General features: G+C 41.4%; 1 protein-coding gene across 9 annotated transcripts in view; it reads right to left on the bottom strand.

Moving 5' to 3' along the window:
• Positions 1-16363, bottom strand: part of PAN3 (poly(A) specific ribonuclease subunit PAN3) — a 123490-nt gene that overhangs the window by 64602 nt on the left and 42525 nt on the right. For 7 of the 9 annotated variants that reach the window (XM_030562655.1, XM_030562661.1, XM_030562697.1 and 4 more), the window contains one exon: positions 10551-10712. The exons of the other annotated variants lie outside the window; for them this stretch is intronic. In XM_030562655.1, coding sequence (XP_030418515.1) covers positions 10551-10712 — 162 coding nt within the window. The remainder of the gene's footprint in view (positions 1-10550; positions 10713-16363) is intronic. 9 annotated transcript variants of the gene reach the window in all.

Here is a 16363-nt window from a genome sequence, read left to right as displayed (position 1 = left end):
CTCTCTGTGACCCAATTTTTGTGTAATCAGCAAATGTTATCAGTGATGATTTTGTGTTTTCTTCCAGTCATTGATAAAAGTATTAAATAGCGTATGGCCAAGAACCAATCCCTGAAAAGATCCTCTGGTCAGGAGGGAAACAGAAGTGAGTCTCTGCACAAGCAAGGTGATGGCTGAGGAACCAGGAGCCTGCAGTGGATGTCCTTAATGGACCAGGGAGGAAGGAGAAGCAGGGGAGAGGGCATACAGATGCAGTTGCCCTGAACTGTGACAGGAAGGTAGAAGAAAAAAAATTTACAAAGCCATCTACTGAATATATTTGGAGAACATAACAGACTCAGACTTTAAGGCCTGAAGGGAACATCATGATCATCTACAGTGGATGTCGCTGCTCAAACAGTATGGATAAAGTAACGGAACAGTGTGACTTTAAAAAAAACCCTGAAGTTCTGAAATTTCAATCAAGTACCCAAAGTAAGCTAACACCACCATTTATTTACAATCAATAGAATATGGGCCACATTTTCAGCTGGTGTAAGTCAGCATAGCCCCACTGACTTCGATAACTAATTGTTTAATCATACAACAAGCCATATGCCACACACCATTTCTGAAGGATTTTCAGTTAGCAAATTTTCTACAGATTGCATGATGTGAAAACAGTGCTATTGAGTATCCTACAAACAGTAAAAGAACAGCACCCAAAAATAAAGCTGCTGATCAATAAGTAGGTCAGCTACTAACAACCATCATTCTCTTCCCTTCTCCTCTCACCTTAGATGTGTCACAGTTTCAGTTCCCCTCATCCAAAGTATATTTAAGATATTGCCAATTTATTTTAAATCTGCTGAAGAAAATAATCTAGGTACTATCTGAATGCACCAATTGTTTCTGTATTAAGTATTCTTGCCAATACTATTCCAGAATAAGCTGATTTCACCAAAAACAATTACATCCAGATTGTTTATATCTGGCCTGAATCATAAAAGCAACAGAAGGTACAACATCAGTGAGCTTGATAATTAGGTTCTGCAAGACTCAGGGATTGTCTACATGAACATTTAGTTTGTGGCAAGCTGGGATGTGAATCTAACTCATGCTAGTTTGCTGCAGACACTGTCCGTGGGGACCTTGCTGACATGCATTAACAGTTAATTAATGAGCTTGGATCTAATCCTCTTCAAAATGGAACTTGATCAAAGCATATTGATGAACTGTAAATGCACATCAGCAGGGTCCATGGGGCCAGCTAGTGTGGTGTAGAGTCACACCCCAGTTTGATCTACCTTGGCTTGGTTTTGATCTTGATCTTCCACCTGCGCTTGTAGCCAGACAGAGCACCAGAGCATGGATGCTTCTACCCAGATACTGGTGAGGTTTTGCAAAGACTGTAACTTGCAATTTCCACTTACTGATATCTAGGCTTGGGGGGGCATACAACGTGAAAGGTGCCTACTGGTGGAATCTCTCAGGCAGCAGGGGGGAGAGCTACAGGAGAAGGTGGCTAGGTTGAGGAGCATCCATATCCACGAGCAATTCCTGGACAGTGTCCATGTGGAGACAGCTGACGTAGCTGTCCCAGTTCACAGGACTGCTGACACACCACTGGTGGAGGAGGAGATGTCTCAGGGTGGACACTGGCAGCTGGTTACTTCTGGCAGTGGGCAGTGCTCCACCCCCACTGCGAACCCTCCTGCCCTGGTAATAGGTAACTGTTATGCTCTTGAGAGAAGGAATCACCCCCTACAGTAAAGGAGGAGAAGCCTTGTACCCCTAAGGCTGGGAGGTCTGTTGCCACCACTGAAAATAGGAAACATAGGGTGGTGGTGGTCGGAGACTCTCTGCTGAGGGGGACGGAAGCACCCATCTGTCGCCCTGACATTTCATCTTGGGAGGTATGTGTCATAAACAGATAGCTAAGGGTTAATGTCTCTTTCACCTGAAGCACCTGACCAGAGGACCAATCAGGAAACCGGATTTTTTTCAACTCTGGGTGGAGGGAAGTTTGTGTCTGAGTCTTTTGTCTGTTTGCCTGCTTTCTCTGAGCTTTGGAGAAGTAGTTTCTGCTTTCTAATCTTCTGTTTCTAAGTGTAAGGACAAAGAGATCAGATAGTAAGTTATATGGTTTTTTTTCTTTGGTATTTGCATGAATATAAGTGCTGGAGTGCTTTGATTTGTATTCTTTTTGAATAAGGCTGTTTATTCAATATTCTTTTAAGCAAACGACCCTGTATTTTGTCACCTTAATACAGAGAGACCATTTGTATGTATTTTTTCCTTTTTTTATATATAAAGCTTTCTTTTTGAGAAAAAGAAAAAAAAAACATGTCAAACCTTAGTCCCAGATTTGGACCTTAGCGTCCAAAATATGGGGGTTAGCATGAAAACCTCCAAGCTTAGTTACCAGCTTGGACCTGGTACTTGCTGCCACCACCCAAAAAATTAGAGTGTTTTGGGGCACTCTGGTCCCCCTGAAAAACCTTCCCTGGGGACCCCAAGACCCAAATCCCTTGAGTCTCACAACAAAGGGAAATAATCCTTTTTCCCTTCCCCCCTCCAGGTGCTCCTGGAGAGATACACAGACACAAGCTCTGTGAATCCAAACAGAGTGACTCCCCCTCTCCGTTCCCAGTCCTGGAAACAAAAGCACTTTCCTCTTCACCCAGAGGGAATGCAAAATCAGGCTAGCAAATCCAACACACACAGATCTCCCCCTGATTTCTTCATCCCACCAATTCCCTGGTGAGTACAGACTCAATTTCCCTGAAATTTCCCAGAAAAGAAAACTACAACAGGTCTCAAAAAGAAAGCTTTATATAAAAAGAAAGAAAAAATACATACAAATGGTCTCTCTGTATTAAGGTGACAAAATACAGGGTCGTTTGCTTAAAAGAATATTGAATAAACAGCCTTATTCAAAAAGAATACAAATCAAAGCACTCCAGCACTTATATTCATGCAAATACCAAAGAAAAAAAAACCATATAACTTACTATCTGATCTCTTTGTCCTTACACTTAGAAACAGAAGATTAGAAAGCAGAAACTACTTCTCCAAAGCTCAGAGAAAGCAGGCAGACAGACAAAAGACTCAGACACAAACTTCCCTCCACCCAGAGTTGAAAAAAATCCGGTTTCCTGATTGGTCCTCTGGTCAGGTGCTTCAGGTGAAAGAGACATTAACCCTTAGCTATCTGTTTATGACACGCCCCCCAAATTGCAGACAGTGGGGAAGCTCACTGGCGGCGATTTCCTCCTAGAACTTTAAAACAAACAGATTAGTACAACACATGCACCTTTACATATACCACTAAGTATATAACTAACAGACCTCTACATTTTAAGAACACTGTTCAACAACTGGATTCTGGGAAACTCTTACGGGAGAGTGCATCAGCTACTTTGTTAGAAGCTCCTGAGATGTGCTGAATTTCAAAATCAAAATCTTGGAGAGCTAAACTCCAACGAAGAAGTTTCTTGTTGTTCCCCTTGGCAGTATGAAGCCACTTTAGTGCAGCATGGTCAGTTTGTAGTTGGAACCGCCGTCCCCAAACATATGGGCGTAGCTTTTCCAGGGCGTACACAATGGCATAGCATTCCTTTTCACTGACTGACCAGTGACTTTCCCTCTCAGACAGTTTCTTGCTGAGAAACACGACAGGATGGAAGTTGTGATCCGTTGCTTCCTGCATGAGAACTGCTCCTATACTACGCTCAGATGCATCCGTGGTTACTAGGAATGTCTTGTCAAAATCCGGGGCCCTGAGTACAGGGTCAGACATGAGTGTTGCCTTAAGTTGGGTAAAGGCCTTTTGACACTCATCAGTCCACTTAACTGCATTTGGCTGGGTCTTTTTGGTCAGGTCGGTCAGTGGGGCAGCGATTTGGCTGTAGTGTGGTACAAATCGCCTGTAGTATCCGGCCAAGCCTAAGAAGGATTGGACCTGTTTCTTTGGCCTTGGGACAGGCCACTTTTGGATAGCCTGCACCTTGGCCTGTAGGGGGTTTATGGTTCCTCGACCCACCTGGTGCCCCAGGTAAGTCACTCTGTTTTGGCCTATTTGACACTTTTTGGCCTTAACAGTTAGTCCGGCCTGCCTGATGCGCTCAAAGACCTTTTTCAGGTGTAGTAGGTGTTCGGGCCAGGAGTCTGAAAAAATGGCCACATCATCGAGGTAGGCAACTGCAAATTCTCCCAGTCCAGCTAGTAGACCATCTACCAGCCTCTGGAAGGTGGCGGGTGCATTTCGAAGGCTGAAAGGAATGACATTGAATTCATACACCCCCGCATGGGTGACGAATGCTGACCTCTCCTTGGCAGGTTCATCTAGCGGTACTTGCCAGTACCCCTTGGTTAAGTCTATTGTAGAGATGAACTGGGCACGTCCCAACTTCTCCAATAGCTCATCGGTGCGTGGCATTGGATAATTGTCCGGATGAGTTACCGCATTTAGCTTACGGTAGTCCACGCAAAAGCGTATTTCCCCATCTGGTTTGGGTACCAGAACCACTGGAGATGCCCATGCACTGGTAGATGAGCGGATTATCTTGGGAGGTATGCTGCCTGCCAGGGGCCCGTATCCGAAATATTACAGAGGCATTGTTGAGGATTATCCGGCCTTCTGACTACTACCCCATGTTACTCATCCATGTAGGCACAAATGATACTGCGAACTGTGACGCTGAGCGGATCAAGAGTGACTACAGGGCTCTGGGAGTACGAGTGAAGGAGTTTGGAGCACAGGTGGTATTCTCTTCGATTCTTCCTGTCAAACGTAGGGGCCCAGACAGAGACAAATGCATTATGGAGGTGAATGCCTGGCTGCGAAGATGTGTCGCCAGGAGGGCTTTGGCTTCCTCGACCACGGGATGCTATTCAAGGAAGGACTGCTAGGCAGAGATGGCGTTCACCTTTCGAGGAGGGGAAAGACCCTATTTGCACACAGACTAGATAACCTAGTGAGGAGGGCTTTGAACTAGATTCGATGAGGACAGGTGAGCAAAGCCCACAGGTAAGTGGGGAACATGAAGACCTGGGAGATGGGTCGGAAACAAGAGGGAGCGTGGGCTATAATGGCAGAGAGAAAGGAGGGTCAGGGCAAAACTGGGAGGCAAGATCAAACCAGTATCTTAGATGCCTATATACAAATGCGAGAAGTATGGGTAATAAGCAGGAAGAATGAGAAGTGCTAATAAATAAATACAACTATGACATTGTTGGCATTACTGAAACTTGGTGGGATAATACACATGATTGGAATGTTGGTGTGGATGGGTATAGTTTGCTCAGAAAGGATAGACAGGGGAAAAAGGGAGGAGGTATTGCCTTATATATTAAAAATGTACATACTTGGACTGAGGTGGAGATGGACATAGGAGACAGAAGTGTTGAGAGTCTCTGGGTTAGGATAAAATGGGTAAAAAACAAGGGTGATGTCATGCTAGGAGTCTACTACAGGCCACCTAACCAGGTGGAAGAGGTAGATGAGGCTTTTTTTAAACAACAACTAACAAAATCATCCAAAGCCCAAGATTTGGTGGTGATGGGGGACTTCAACTATCCAGATATATGTAGGGAAAACAACACCGCGGGGCACAGACTATCCAATAAGTTCCTGGACTGCATTGCAGACAACTTTGTATTTCAGAAGGTTGAGAAAGCTACAAGGGGGGAAGCTATTCTAGACTTGATTTTAACAAATAGGGAGGAACTCGTTGAGAATTTGAAAGTAGAAGGAAGCTTGGGTGAAAGTGATCATGAAATCATAGAGTTTGCAATTCTGAGGAAGGGTAGAAGGGAGTACAGCAAAATAGAGAGAATGGATTTTAGGAAGGCGGATTTTGGTAAGCTCAGAGAGCTGACAGGTAAGGTCCCACGGGAATCAAGACTGAGGGGAAAAACAGTTGAGGAGAGTTGGCAGTTTTTCAAAGGGACACTATTAAGGGCCCAAAAGCAAGCTATTCCGATGGATAGGAAAGATAGAAAATGTGGCAAAAGACCACCTTGGCTTAACCACGAGATCTTGCATAACCTACAAAATAAAAAGGAGTCATAAAAAATGGAAACTAGGTCAGGTTACAAAGGATGAATATAGGCAAAACATAGGAATGCAGGGGCAAGATTAGAAAGGCAAAGGCACAAAATGAGCTCAAACTAGCTATGGGAATAAAGGGAAACAAGACGACTTTTTATCAATACATTAGAAGCAAGAGGAAGACCAAGGACAGGGTAGGCCCACTGCTCAGTGAGGAGGGAGAAACAGTAACGGGAAACTTGGAAATGGCAGAGATGCTTAATGACCTCTTTGTTTCGGTCTTCACTGAGAAGTCTGAAGGAATGTCTAACACAGTGAATGTTTATGGGAAGGGGGTAGGTTTAGAAGATAAAATAAAAAAAGAGCAAGTTAAAAATCACTTAGAAAAGTTAGATGCCTGCAAGTCACCAGGGCCTGAAGAAATGCATCCTAGAATACTCAAGGAGTTAATAGAGGAGGTATCTGGGCCTCTAGCTATTATCTTTGGAGAGTCATAGGAGACGGGAGAGATTCCAGAAGACTGGAAGGGGGCAAATATAGTGCCCATCTCTAAAAAGGGAAATAAAAACAACCCAGGAAACTACAGACCAGTTAGTTTAACTTCTGTGCCAGGGAAGATAATGGAGCAAGTAATTAAATCATCTGCAAACATTTGGAAAGTGGTAAGGTGATAGGGAATAGCCAGCATGGATTTGAAAAGAACAAATCGTGTCAAACCAATCTGATAGCTTTCTTTGATAGGATAACGAGTCTTGTGGATAAGAGAGAAGCAGTGGATGTGGTATACCTAGACTTTAGCAAGGCATTTGATATGGTCTCGCATGATATCCTTATCGATAAACTAGGCAAATACAAATTAAATGGGGCTACTATAAGGTGGGTGCCTAACTGGCTGGATAACTGTACTCACAGAGAGGTTATTAATGGCTCCCAATCCTCATAGACTCAGACTCTAGGACTGGAAGGGACCTCAAGAGGTCATCGAGTCCAGTCCCCTGCCCTCATGGCAGGACCAAATACTGTCTAGACCATCCCTGCTGGAAAGGTATAACAAGTGGGGTTCCGCAGGGGTCTGTTTTGGGACCGGCTCTGTTCAATATCTTCATCAATGACTTAGATGTTGGCATAGAAAGTACGCTTATTAAGTTTGCGGACGATACCAAACCGGGAGGGATTGCAACTGCTTTGGAGGACAGGGTCAAAATTCAAAATGATCTGGACAAATTGGAGAAATGGTCTCAGGTAAACCAGATGAAGTTCAATAAAGACAAATGCAAAGTGCTCCACTTAGGAAGGAACTATCACTTTCACACATACAGAATGGGAAGAGACTGTCTAGGAAGGAGTATGGCAGAAAGAGATCTAGGAGTCATAGTGGACCACAAGCTAAATATGAGTCAACAGTGTGATACTGTTGCAAAAAAAGCAAACGTGATTCTGGGATGCATTAACAGGTGTGTTGTAAACAAGACACGAAAAGTCAGTCTTCTGTTCTACTCTGCGCTGGTTAGGCCTCAACTGGAGTATTGTGTCCAGTTCTGGGCACCACATTTCAAGAAAGACGTGGAGAAATTGGAGAGGGTCCAGCGAAGAGCAACAGAAATGATTAAAGGTCTTGAGAACATGATCTATGAAGGAAGGCTGAAAGAATTGGGTTTATTTAGTTTGGAAAAGAGAAGACTGAGAGGGGACATGATAGCAGTTTTCAGGTATCTAAAAGGGTGTCATCAGGAGGAGGGAGAAATCTTGTTCACCTTAGCCTCTAATGATAGAACAAGCAGCAATGGGCTTAAACTGCAGCAAGGGAGATTTAGGTTGGACATTAGGAAAAAGTTCCTAACTGTCAGAGTAATTAAACACTGGCATAAATTGCCTAGGGAGGTTGTGGAATCTCCATCTCTGGAGATATTTAAGAGTAGGTTAGATAAATGTCTATCAGGGATGGTCTAGACAGTATTTGGTCCTGCCATGAGGGTAGGGGACTGGACTCGATGACCTCTCGAGGTCCCTTCCAGTCCTAGAGTCTATGAATCTATGAATAGGCTTTCAACACCTTCAGTAGCCATTAAATGCCCTCCCTAGTCACTACTGTTTAATCATCATCATCCTACACTATTTTCAGACCAGAAAAGCTATTTCTAAACTACTTATCTTCAAAATATTGCTAAGGCACCAACTTTATTTGTTGATTATGGACATGCTAAATTAGGACACAGTCAACTTGAAATCTCAGTTTCAACGTGTTAATTTAAAGGTAATTTCAGGTACCAAACAATTACTACTGCCTATTTGTAGTTTAACAGTTAGTTTCTAATTTTTAAGAATATTTTTTTCTCTTTCCCTCTTGCATGAAAACAGAAAGAAGTTTAATATCAGTACTTTCAGAGTTACCTCCACAAAAACTCACTGTTCCTCATGTATGTTGATGCTCTAATCTTGTTATAAAATTCAACCAAAGCTGAAATTCAGCTTCTCACGCTCCACCTAGGAGGCCCTGCACAATTTGGCTCTCATCTACAGTCTCTGCTCATCATTTCATTTTCCTCTTTCCTGCCCTATGCTTTTCACCATATAATTCCTTTTCTCATCTTCCTGCTCTGATTCATGTATTCTGCCCTCTACATCTGGAATAGCCTTCCCTTCCTCATCCACAAAGAGTCTCTCTCGCTCGCTCTCTCAAATCCCATGTCTCCAAGAAAGAATGCACATTGTAGAATGCTCAGCATCACGTCCTATTTGCCACATTAATAATGAACTGTTGCATTGGCTCTATGTGCAGTAAGGAACTTGGATATATAGAATACTGTTCCTCTGCCCTCCTAAGTCCCTTGCTGCAGTCCCAACCCATTGCCAATTTAAACTCAAAGACTTGGGGACACTAGTAGGATCAAAGAGCCTCATTCTTTTACAATTCAGGAGTGAAAAACTTAGAAGAAGAGAAGGGTGGCAGGAAGGAGGCCTGAATATTTAGGCTTCTAGTCCACTGCCTCCCCCATAGGATTTCTAGCTTTCTTACTCTAGAGCTGAGCAAATGGACCAGATGAAAGTCCCAAATTAAATTACAATGGAAAAGGAGCAGAGGTGGCAACTGCAGGAGCAGGAGGGAGAAAGAGCGGAGAAATGCCTTTCTTGCCTTTCCCTGTTGAGTCTGGAGATGGGAATTCTGCCATTCCCCCTCTTCCTCTCACCTAGCAGGTGATCCCTAGTGAATTATGTGAGGTCTGCACCCCTACCAGTCACAAAACAGAGTGATATATTGAACAAAAGCCCGAGAGCTTCAGAGTTCTAATTCCAGCTCTACCACTGATCCACTGCATGCTTTAAGCAAGTCATTTAACCTTTAATCTTTCTAATTCAAATAAAAAAATAATACCTCAACACCGCTGTGAGGTAGAAGACTGTTCTCAGAGCAAATATTAATCGCAAGTGTTATGCACGTTCTAAGCAATAAGAATTACAACTATCGTTACCACCTCTGAAATACAAAAAAAAGAGCCCCGCTCCCCAACAATCCACAACCACAAGGCAACTCAGTAACACTCGCCCCTTCAACAGCAACTTATAGTATCTGTGTGTTTTCTCGCTAGATAAGATTGATAACATTATTTTCTTACTTAAACTGTGGAAGTGGGAACACTGCAGCATCTTTAGCTGGACACAAACTTTTAACATTAGATATTCGAGTGTATTGTAATGATAATGCAAATCTTTAGTCCCACATTAAAAAAAAGTCAGATTAAATTATTTTTCTGGCAACTGGCAAATCCATAAAAAACCAGCCAGGCTGGTTGAATACTGATCAGGTGGTAACTAGTTGCAACACAATAGTTAAGGTTAATATAACCATTCCATTCGAAGTACCTTTTTTTGGTTATAATATTATCAAGTTTATACAAGTCTTTAGTTCAAATGCCCATTGGAATGAATTCTTTTCAGAAAATAACCATGACTTTCAACACTGCGCAATCTCTCCTCTCTTAAAAATGTAGTTGATGGTAATTCGAGTGGTGCAAGACTATTAATACAATGTCGAATTTGACAATTTAAATGCACAAGACAGGCAGGAAATTAAGAAGATTCAAATAAAGTTAAATTGTTAAGTTTTCTGATTTTTGTGCATTTAACTTTTCTACTTTAATATTGTAGGCTTTTTTGCATTGAATATTAGATGTTTGCGATGGATATATCTAAACTTTTTCCATCAGAAATATACCTCACCCAGGAATGTAAAGTATGGTGTCTTATTTTTAATAGATTAGAAAGAATGCAAGTCTGTTATCTCTCCACAAATTAGAACATTAAACAAAAAAAACAAACACAAAACCTCTGAATGGGAGTTGGGAGAGACAATAAAATGCCAGAGAGCACTCATCCTGGAGACTACTACACTTATTTTATTGTTTAAGTGTCTGGCCCAATTTCAACCCCTGCTTTGCGTTACTGCTTTTAACATTTTTTAAGATGTAAAATAGAGCATCCAAAATACTGAAAAGTGACTAGTAAAAAGTAATTTTACCTGAAAATTGTTTTCTGTGACTCTGTTCCACCAAACCATATTGATGGGTACTCCTGTTTTACACCTGTCAGCCAGACAGCCAATAGCGTTCTTTGATTTTCGTGCCTTTGATCCCACCGGAACTATCCTCTCCTCCAGCATCCCCAGTCGATACTTCCTTGGCTACGAAAAAGAAGGAGAGAAACCAGCCACTCCTAACATCCCTCAGTCTAGAACTAAGCTAAAATAGGTAGAACATCTCAGGATGATTTCTGGATTGGTGGAATAGGAAACAATTTGCAAGTAAAATTTCTCTGAGACTGTTTCCCTTCAATCCCGACTACGAGGCTCTAACTAACAATGCCTTGGAAAGGAAAGGAAAACAAAGGCAGAGGTAGAGTATCTGTAAGCAAACCATTGCAACAGAAGTCAGCCACTGAAGTCTGTGCATACAGTTTGGTGAATTTCATAAAAATGAAATATTGTGTTTTGCAAAAAACTCTTCCGTTGACACTTCCCTATTTTTATCCAACAATGCAGACACTTGTGACAGAACAAATGTGGAGGTTTTACAGAGAGACGCATGGTACCTTCCAACCTATATTCCTCTCTAGCATATACCTTCAACCACATCGTGATACTGAACTCTGACACTTCCCTTGGGAAGGGTCAAAGGCTTCCATCAATCAACAGGAAATCAGCTTTATGAAAAAACATTTAAAGGCAAAACAAATATTTAAGTTCAAGGCTGCCACAGCACTTTTTTGAAAAGCATGGGGCCTTAAAGGAAATTTCAAAACATAAACGATAGTTTTGAAGCCATTTACAACAGAACTCAAGGAACTATACAAAAGGTCTTCCATTTGTCCAAATTAATATTCAGAAGACTAATTCCAACTATCTTCCTAGATGAAGACAGACATGAAATACAATAATGGAAGAGTACGTGAAATGGACTCCAGTGACTCAAGAAAGCAAACCACGCTTTTAAAAAAAGCAAATATGCAAAAAGGTGGATGTGACTCAATAATAGAGACAACCCTAGTGCCCTGGTTATGGAAAACCAGTAGATGACTCTAAAGCATTTAATTGTTATGAAAAGAGCACTGGAAACTGAAGTCCTTTACTCAAAAAACAGGCAAAGCACAAGGGCACTGAAAACTTCCCCATGATGTTTACCAATGTATCCTAACCTAGAGAGCAAACACCAGCAGGGACAGTTCGGAGTTTAGACTTATTTAGAGCATGGCTTCTTTACTGCTGCTACAATCAACTGGGGACTAAATTGCCACACTTATGAGTGTGGGTTTTAGTGTGGCTGCTGGGCCACTAGGATCTGGATTGAGACTACCAATTACTTAAATCTTACACTGGTCACCAAGCAGTTCTAAAAACGACTTTCAGAACACTTCTAGTTTGGGTAATAGGCTGTTGCCTAAATGTGAAGAATGTTAGAAGTCTAGGATTTTGATAAGAACCTGCTGTCAACTTCCAAAATGATCAAAGGATGTTCTGCTATGGTAAAATCCTCATGACAATGAAAGAGAGGGAAAGAGCAGCTAATCTATTTTAGAGTATTTTGCCCACATAGAATGAAGGATGTAAGCTTTTCAATAGTCTCCTCTCTAAAGCAGGCTTGCAGCAAGAGTCATTTTGCATTGAAATACCCAAATAGTTCTGAATACTTGTTACACAAAGAAATATGAAACAGTTTAGAATCAGACCAGCAAATCTGTTATACATGGTCCCATGTAATGACTCCACAGATAGGAGATACTGCATGGATATGGATCAACTCTCCTGGGTTCCTGTTGTATATTTGTAATGTAAACTCTTAAAACTCATGGAGAAAGTTCATCCTTATTCATAAAAAGTCTTCCTTTTGGGGTATCTACTCAACTAGGTATCAACTGTCAAATGTAGGAAGGTTTTACTGCAATCATGTACAGAGCAAGATAAAAAAAACTTTAAAAAACTTACTTTCATGAAGAAACCTACTTAACTAGTTTCTCTAGGAAACTGAATGACTTGTAACTGGACATGTATGGTAAAGATTGTTCCTTGCAAGACAAAATGAGAACTTAATTGGAGGAGATTCTCCCTGTTCATGCAAACCCACCAACGCTGCAAGGTGAGTCTAACTAGACTTTCACAGAAGGCTGCAAAAGGAGCCTCTGTTTATGGGGGGTTCACCTGACAACTTATGAGTCACACTAGCCAGTCTAAACTCCTACAGAATTCAATTGGCTTTTTGCTTGAATAATAATTCCAGGATTTGGCCTCCTCACATTCATGACTCTTGCTTCTGATAAAAATAGTTCAAGTTAAATAGTAGAAGATGAAGGATCCCAACTTTGACCTTTAAGTTATAAAGGTATAATGCTGCTTAAAGATCAAGTAATTTGAATCCTTGACATACAAAAAGGAGAGTAAGTGGCTTCTGCAATGTCTCTAGATGGAAATATAAATTGTGTGATGACAGGACAACACAGTCTCCCCAACATCTTGAGTATGAGTTCATTACAGTAAGGCTAATGATAAACTGCCCATTTGGAAGACTGGAAAGAGCAACATGTCTGAAATTCCGAAAAGATATACTAAATACATTTTATATGTGAGGTCTTTTGGGTGAGACAAAAAATGTCTTTTCTCTGCGTCAATGTTGAAAATTTTACTGTATTTTTCCATGATGGGTGTGTCTCAATGTCCTTGACCAAACTAGCACCTTGCCCTTCACTGCTATATCAAGTACTATGTCCCAACCATCCAATCTCCTCCGTGTTGAAGTTTACGTATGTTAACAAAAAGCTCATGGATCCTTCAGAACGAAAGGTCATCTATATTTATAAGTATGTTGAAAAGGGAAACTAAAACAAAAGAGAAACTGAGCCAAGCAGTTAAACCAGAGGGAGGTGGTTTCCTTTACAATTAGCTTCAGATTCCAGAGCAGTCAGTGAAACTGAATTCAGGCTTTATGAGTGGTCACAACCAAAAACAAAAACACACACAATAGCCAGTTGTATGCTACAAACAATATAGAATCCAGTCTGGACTGATAAGATACCCCTAATTCATAGCCTTCCTAACAAGACTCAGGAATTAAAAGACATCTGCATGTAACAGTACTTAGATCTGACACTAGAGGTAAGATTTTCAAAAGCACCTAAGTGACTTAACAGCCATATCGGGGTTCTCAAACTGGGGGTTGGGACCCCTCAGGGGATTACGTTATTACATGAGGGGTTGCAAGCTGCCAGCCTCCACCCCGAACCCCGCTCTGCATCCAGAATTTATAATGATGTTAAATACATCAAGTGTTTTTATTTTATAAGAAGGGTTGCACTCCAAGGCTTGCTATGCGAAAGGGGTCACCAGCACAAAAGTTTGAGAACCACTGGCCTATATCCAATTTTCAAGTGACTTGGCTTGTCTACATTATAAGTTACTGAATGGCAGGCCAGGGTATGAATCTATAGCGCACAAGCTTGCTGTGCAATAATTCACCCCATGTAGGCATTTCAACAGCACAGTGGAAGTCCTGGAGTGTGGACTAGACCTTACACATTCACTGCAGTTTAGCAGTGTACACATAGTCAGCATGCAGCAAGATGATGTGTGGTAAATTCATACCCTGGCTTGCCACGCCATAAAGACATGCCTGAGTCACTCACTTTTTTTTACCCAAGAACCCGAACTTCTGCAATGCAAGACAGACATGAAAGCCCTGTCAACATTTTAATAAAAAGTTCTGAGTAACTTGCATCTAAATATCCCAAGTTTACCCTCAAACTATTCCATCAACGAAAGCGCACCCAGGTCAGGATGTACAACCGAGTACACAGGAAACTAGAAGAAAGGAAAAGGGAAAAAGGAATTTCTGCAGAGAGAGTTGGTAGGTAAGGTTAGTAAATCTACTGAATAGTCAGGACAGGAACACTAAGATTGCCATATTCTTGCTCTCTGTAATTTTATTTGCTACCACAGGTAGAGGATTATGCCTTGGATCGAAAGCAAGGACAAAAGCAGCCACTCATTAAGCTTCTAGGAAAACAAGGTTACTTGAGAATGTCTTCTATGGAAGTTATGACATCCTATGAAGAGATGATTTAACCTGCCCAATAAAGCTCATGAGCCGCTTGATGAAAGGGGAATTCCCTTGGATGACTATAATGATGACTGAAAGAAAAACTCCATAAGGAAAGAACTGCTCAGCAATAGACTTTTTGCATACTTTGACATCTGTATAATGTCTGTATGTTTTAGGAAGGCAACTGACATTTAAATACTGACTTAGTAAACAATCTTGAGAAGCAGAGAGTTCCTACTAAGAAAAGTAGTCACATCAAAATACTCTGACAGATGAGCAATCTTGAATCACCATGTGCTCTGGAAATGGTTCCTGATGCCAGCCCATCTGTTACTTTCTCCCCATTCATCCAATATAGAGTTCCAGAGAACTCTAGCAAGTCTATTAACTTGCCCATTTTATTCTACTAGATGGACTGCTTGCTGTAATTTGAAACCTGTAGGATACAACATGAAACTTGTCTAGATTTATCCCTGTGAGACAGAGGAAAAAACCTCACAAAGACTCAACAAGATGCAAGGTTTCCCTGTTCTAGTAACTTTCATTCAATGATAGAATCTGCATTATCTTCAGTGCCTGAGGTTTTCAGTGTTGTCTGCAGGATTTGAACACTGGGAATTAAGCCACTATATTCCATAGAAGCAGCAAAGAGTCCTGTGGCACCTTATAGGCTAACAGACGTATTGGAGCATGAGCTTTCGCGAGTGAATACCCACTTTGTCGGTATCATATTCCATAGGTAATTTTGGAAAATCTAAGCATAACACTTGCATGTATGTGGAAAGATTTACTCATTTCCTGAAATGCATTTATTATACCACTGATGATAACTCAGCATTTTAGAGATTTAATACACTACATGTTCCCAGAATCCTACAATCTAATTCAGTCACAGAAACATTGGACTATGGTGGGTAGAGAAGATGGAGTACACAAGAGTTATCAGTCAGTAGAGAATACAGATTTTTGGACAGTATTGTATTTCAAGGAAAGTAGTTCAAATGTGTATTTTTGTTTTACATAGTTACTTTTGAAGCATTATTTTTATACAAAACACCAGACTGGGAACAGATCATGCCTCAACAGAGAATGGGCAGAGATTAACGGTGGAGAGCTACTCAAGAAGAATTTGAAGATACTAAGCCATGTTAGTCTATTGGGACAGAACTAGCTTTTCCTACGTTGCCTCCTAAAAAGTGACCATTAAACACAAGGTGGCAACTCATAACCTGCTAGATTACACAAAAGCGCTCTGAACAACTCATTATCCCACAATCCATAACACACCTCTTTCCCCATCTCTTCAGGGTAGCCATAACCACTATGTTATTTTCATTCAATAAACCATGATGTGTTATCTGGATCAGAAGCACACACTTCAAATGAACATTACTGGTAACTAATATGTTCCACATGGAGCTATAATTCAAGGCTACTCAGTGGTAGAGTTGCTACAGAATGCACCATCCTCTTTGCCCTGCATGCCAACTATTAGGGGGATGTCTTCCCTAGCAGAGGCGTGCAAAAGCAAAGGCTCAAACAGTTCCAGAGGTACCAGACCTGGTACCACAGAGGTGCCCCAGCCCTTGTGTGTTTTTGTTTTTAACTTCTCACTCTTTTTTTCTGTCATGGAGCCCTAGCCTTCTCTGTAACTGCTTCCTTCACTTGCTCTCAACTGACCTTATAGAAGCATTCCTGAGCTCTGGCTTAGTTTCACCTGATATAGCACCAAGTTTCACAGAGATAT

Source organism: Gopherus evgoodei, chromosome 1, assembly GCF_007399415.2.
Source record: "Gopherus evgoodei ecotype Sinaloan lineage chromosome 1, rGopEvg1_v1.p, whole genome shotgun sequence".
NCBI lineage: Eukaryota > Metazoa > Chordata > Testudines > Testudinidae > Gopherus > Gopherus evgoodei.
The sequence above is the reverse complement of the archived record's forward strand: the minus strand, read 5'-3'. Positions and strand labels throughout refer to the sequence as shown.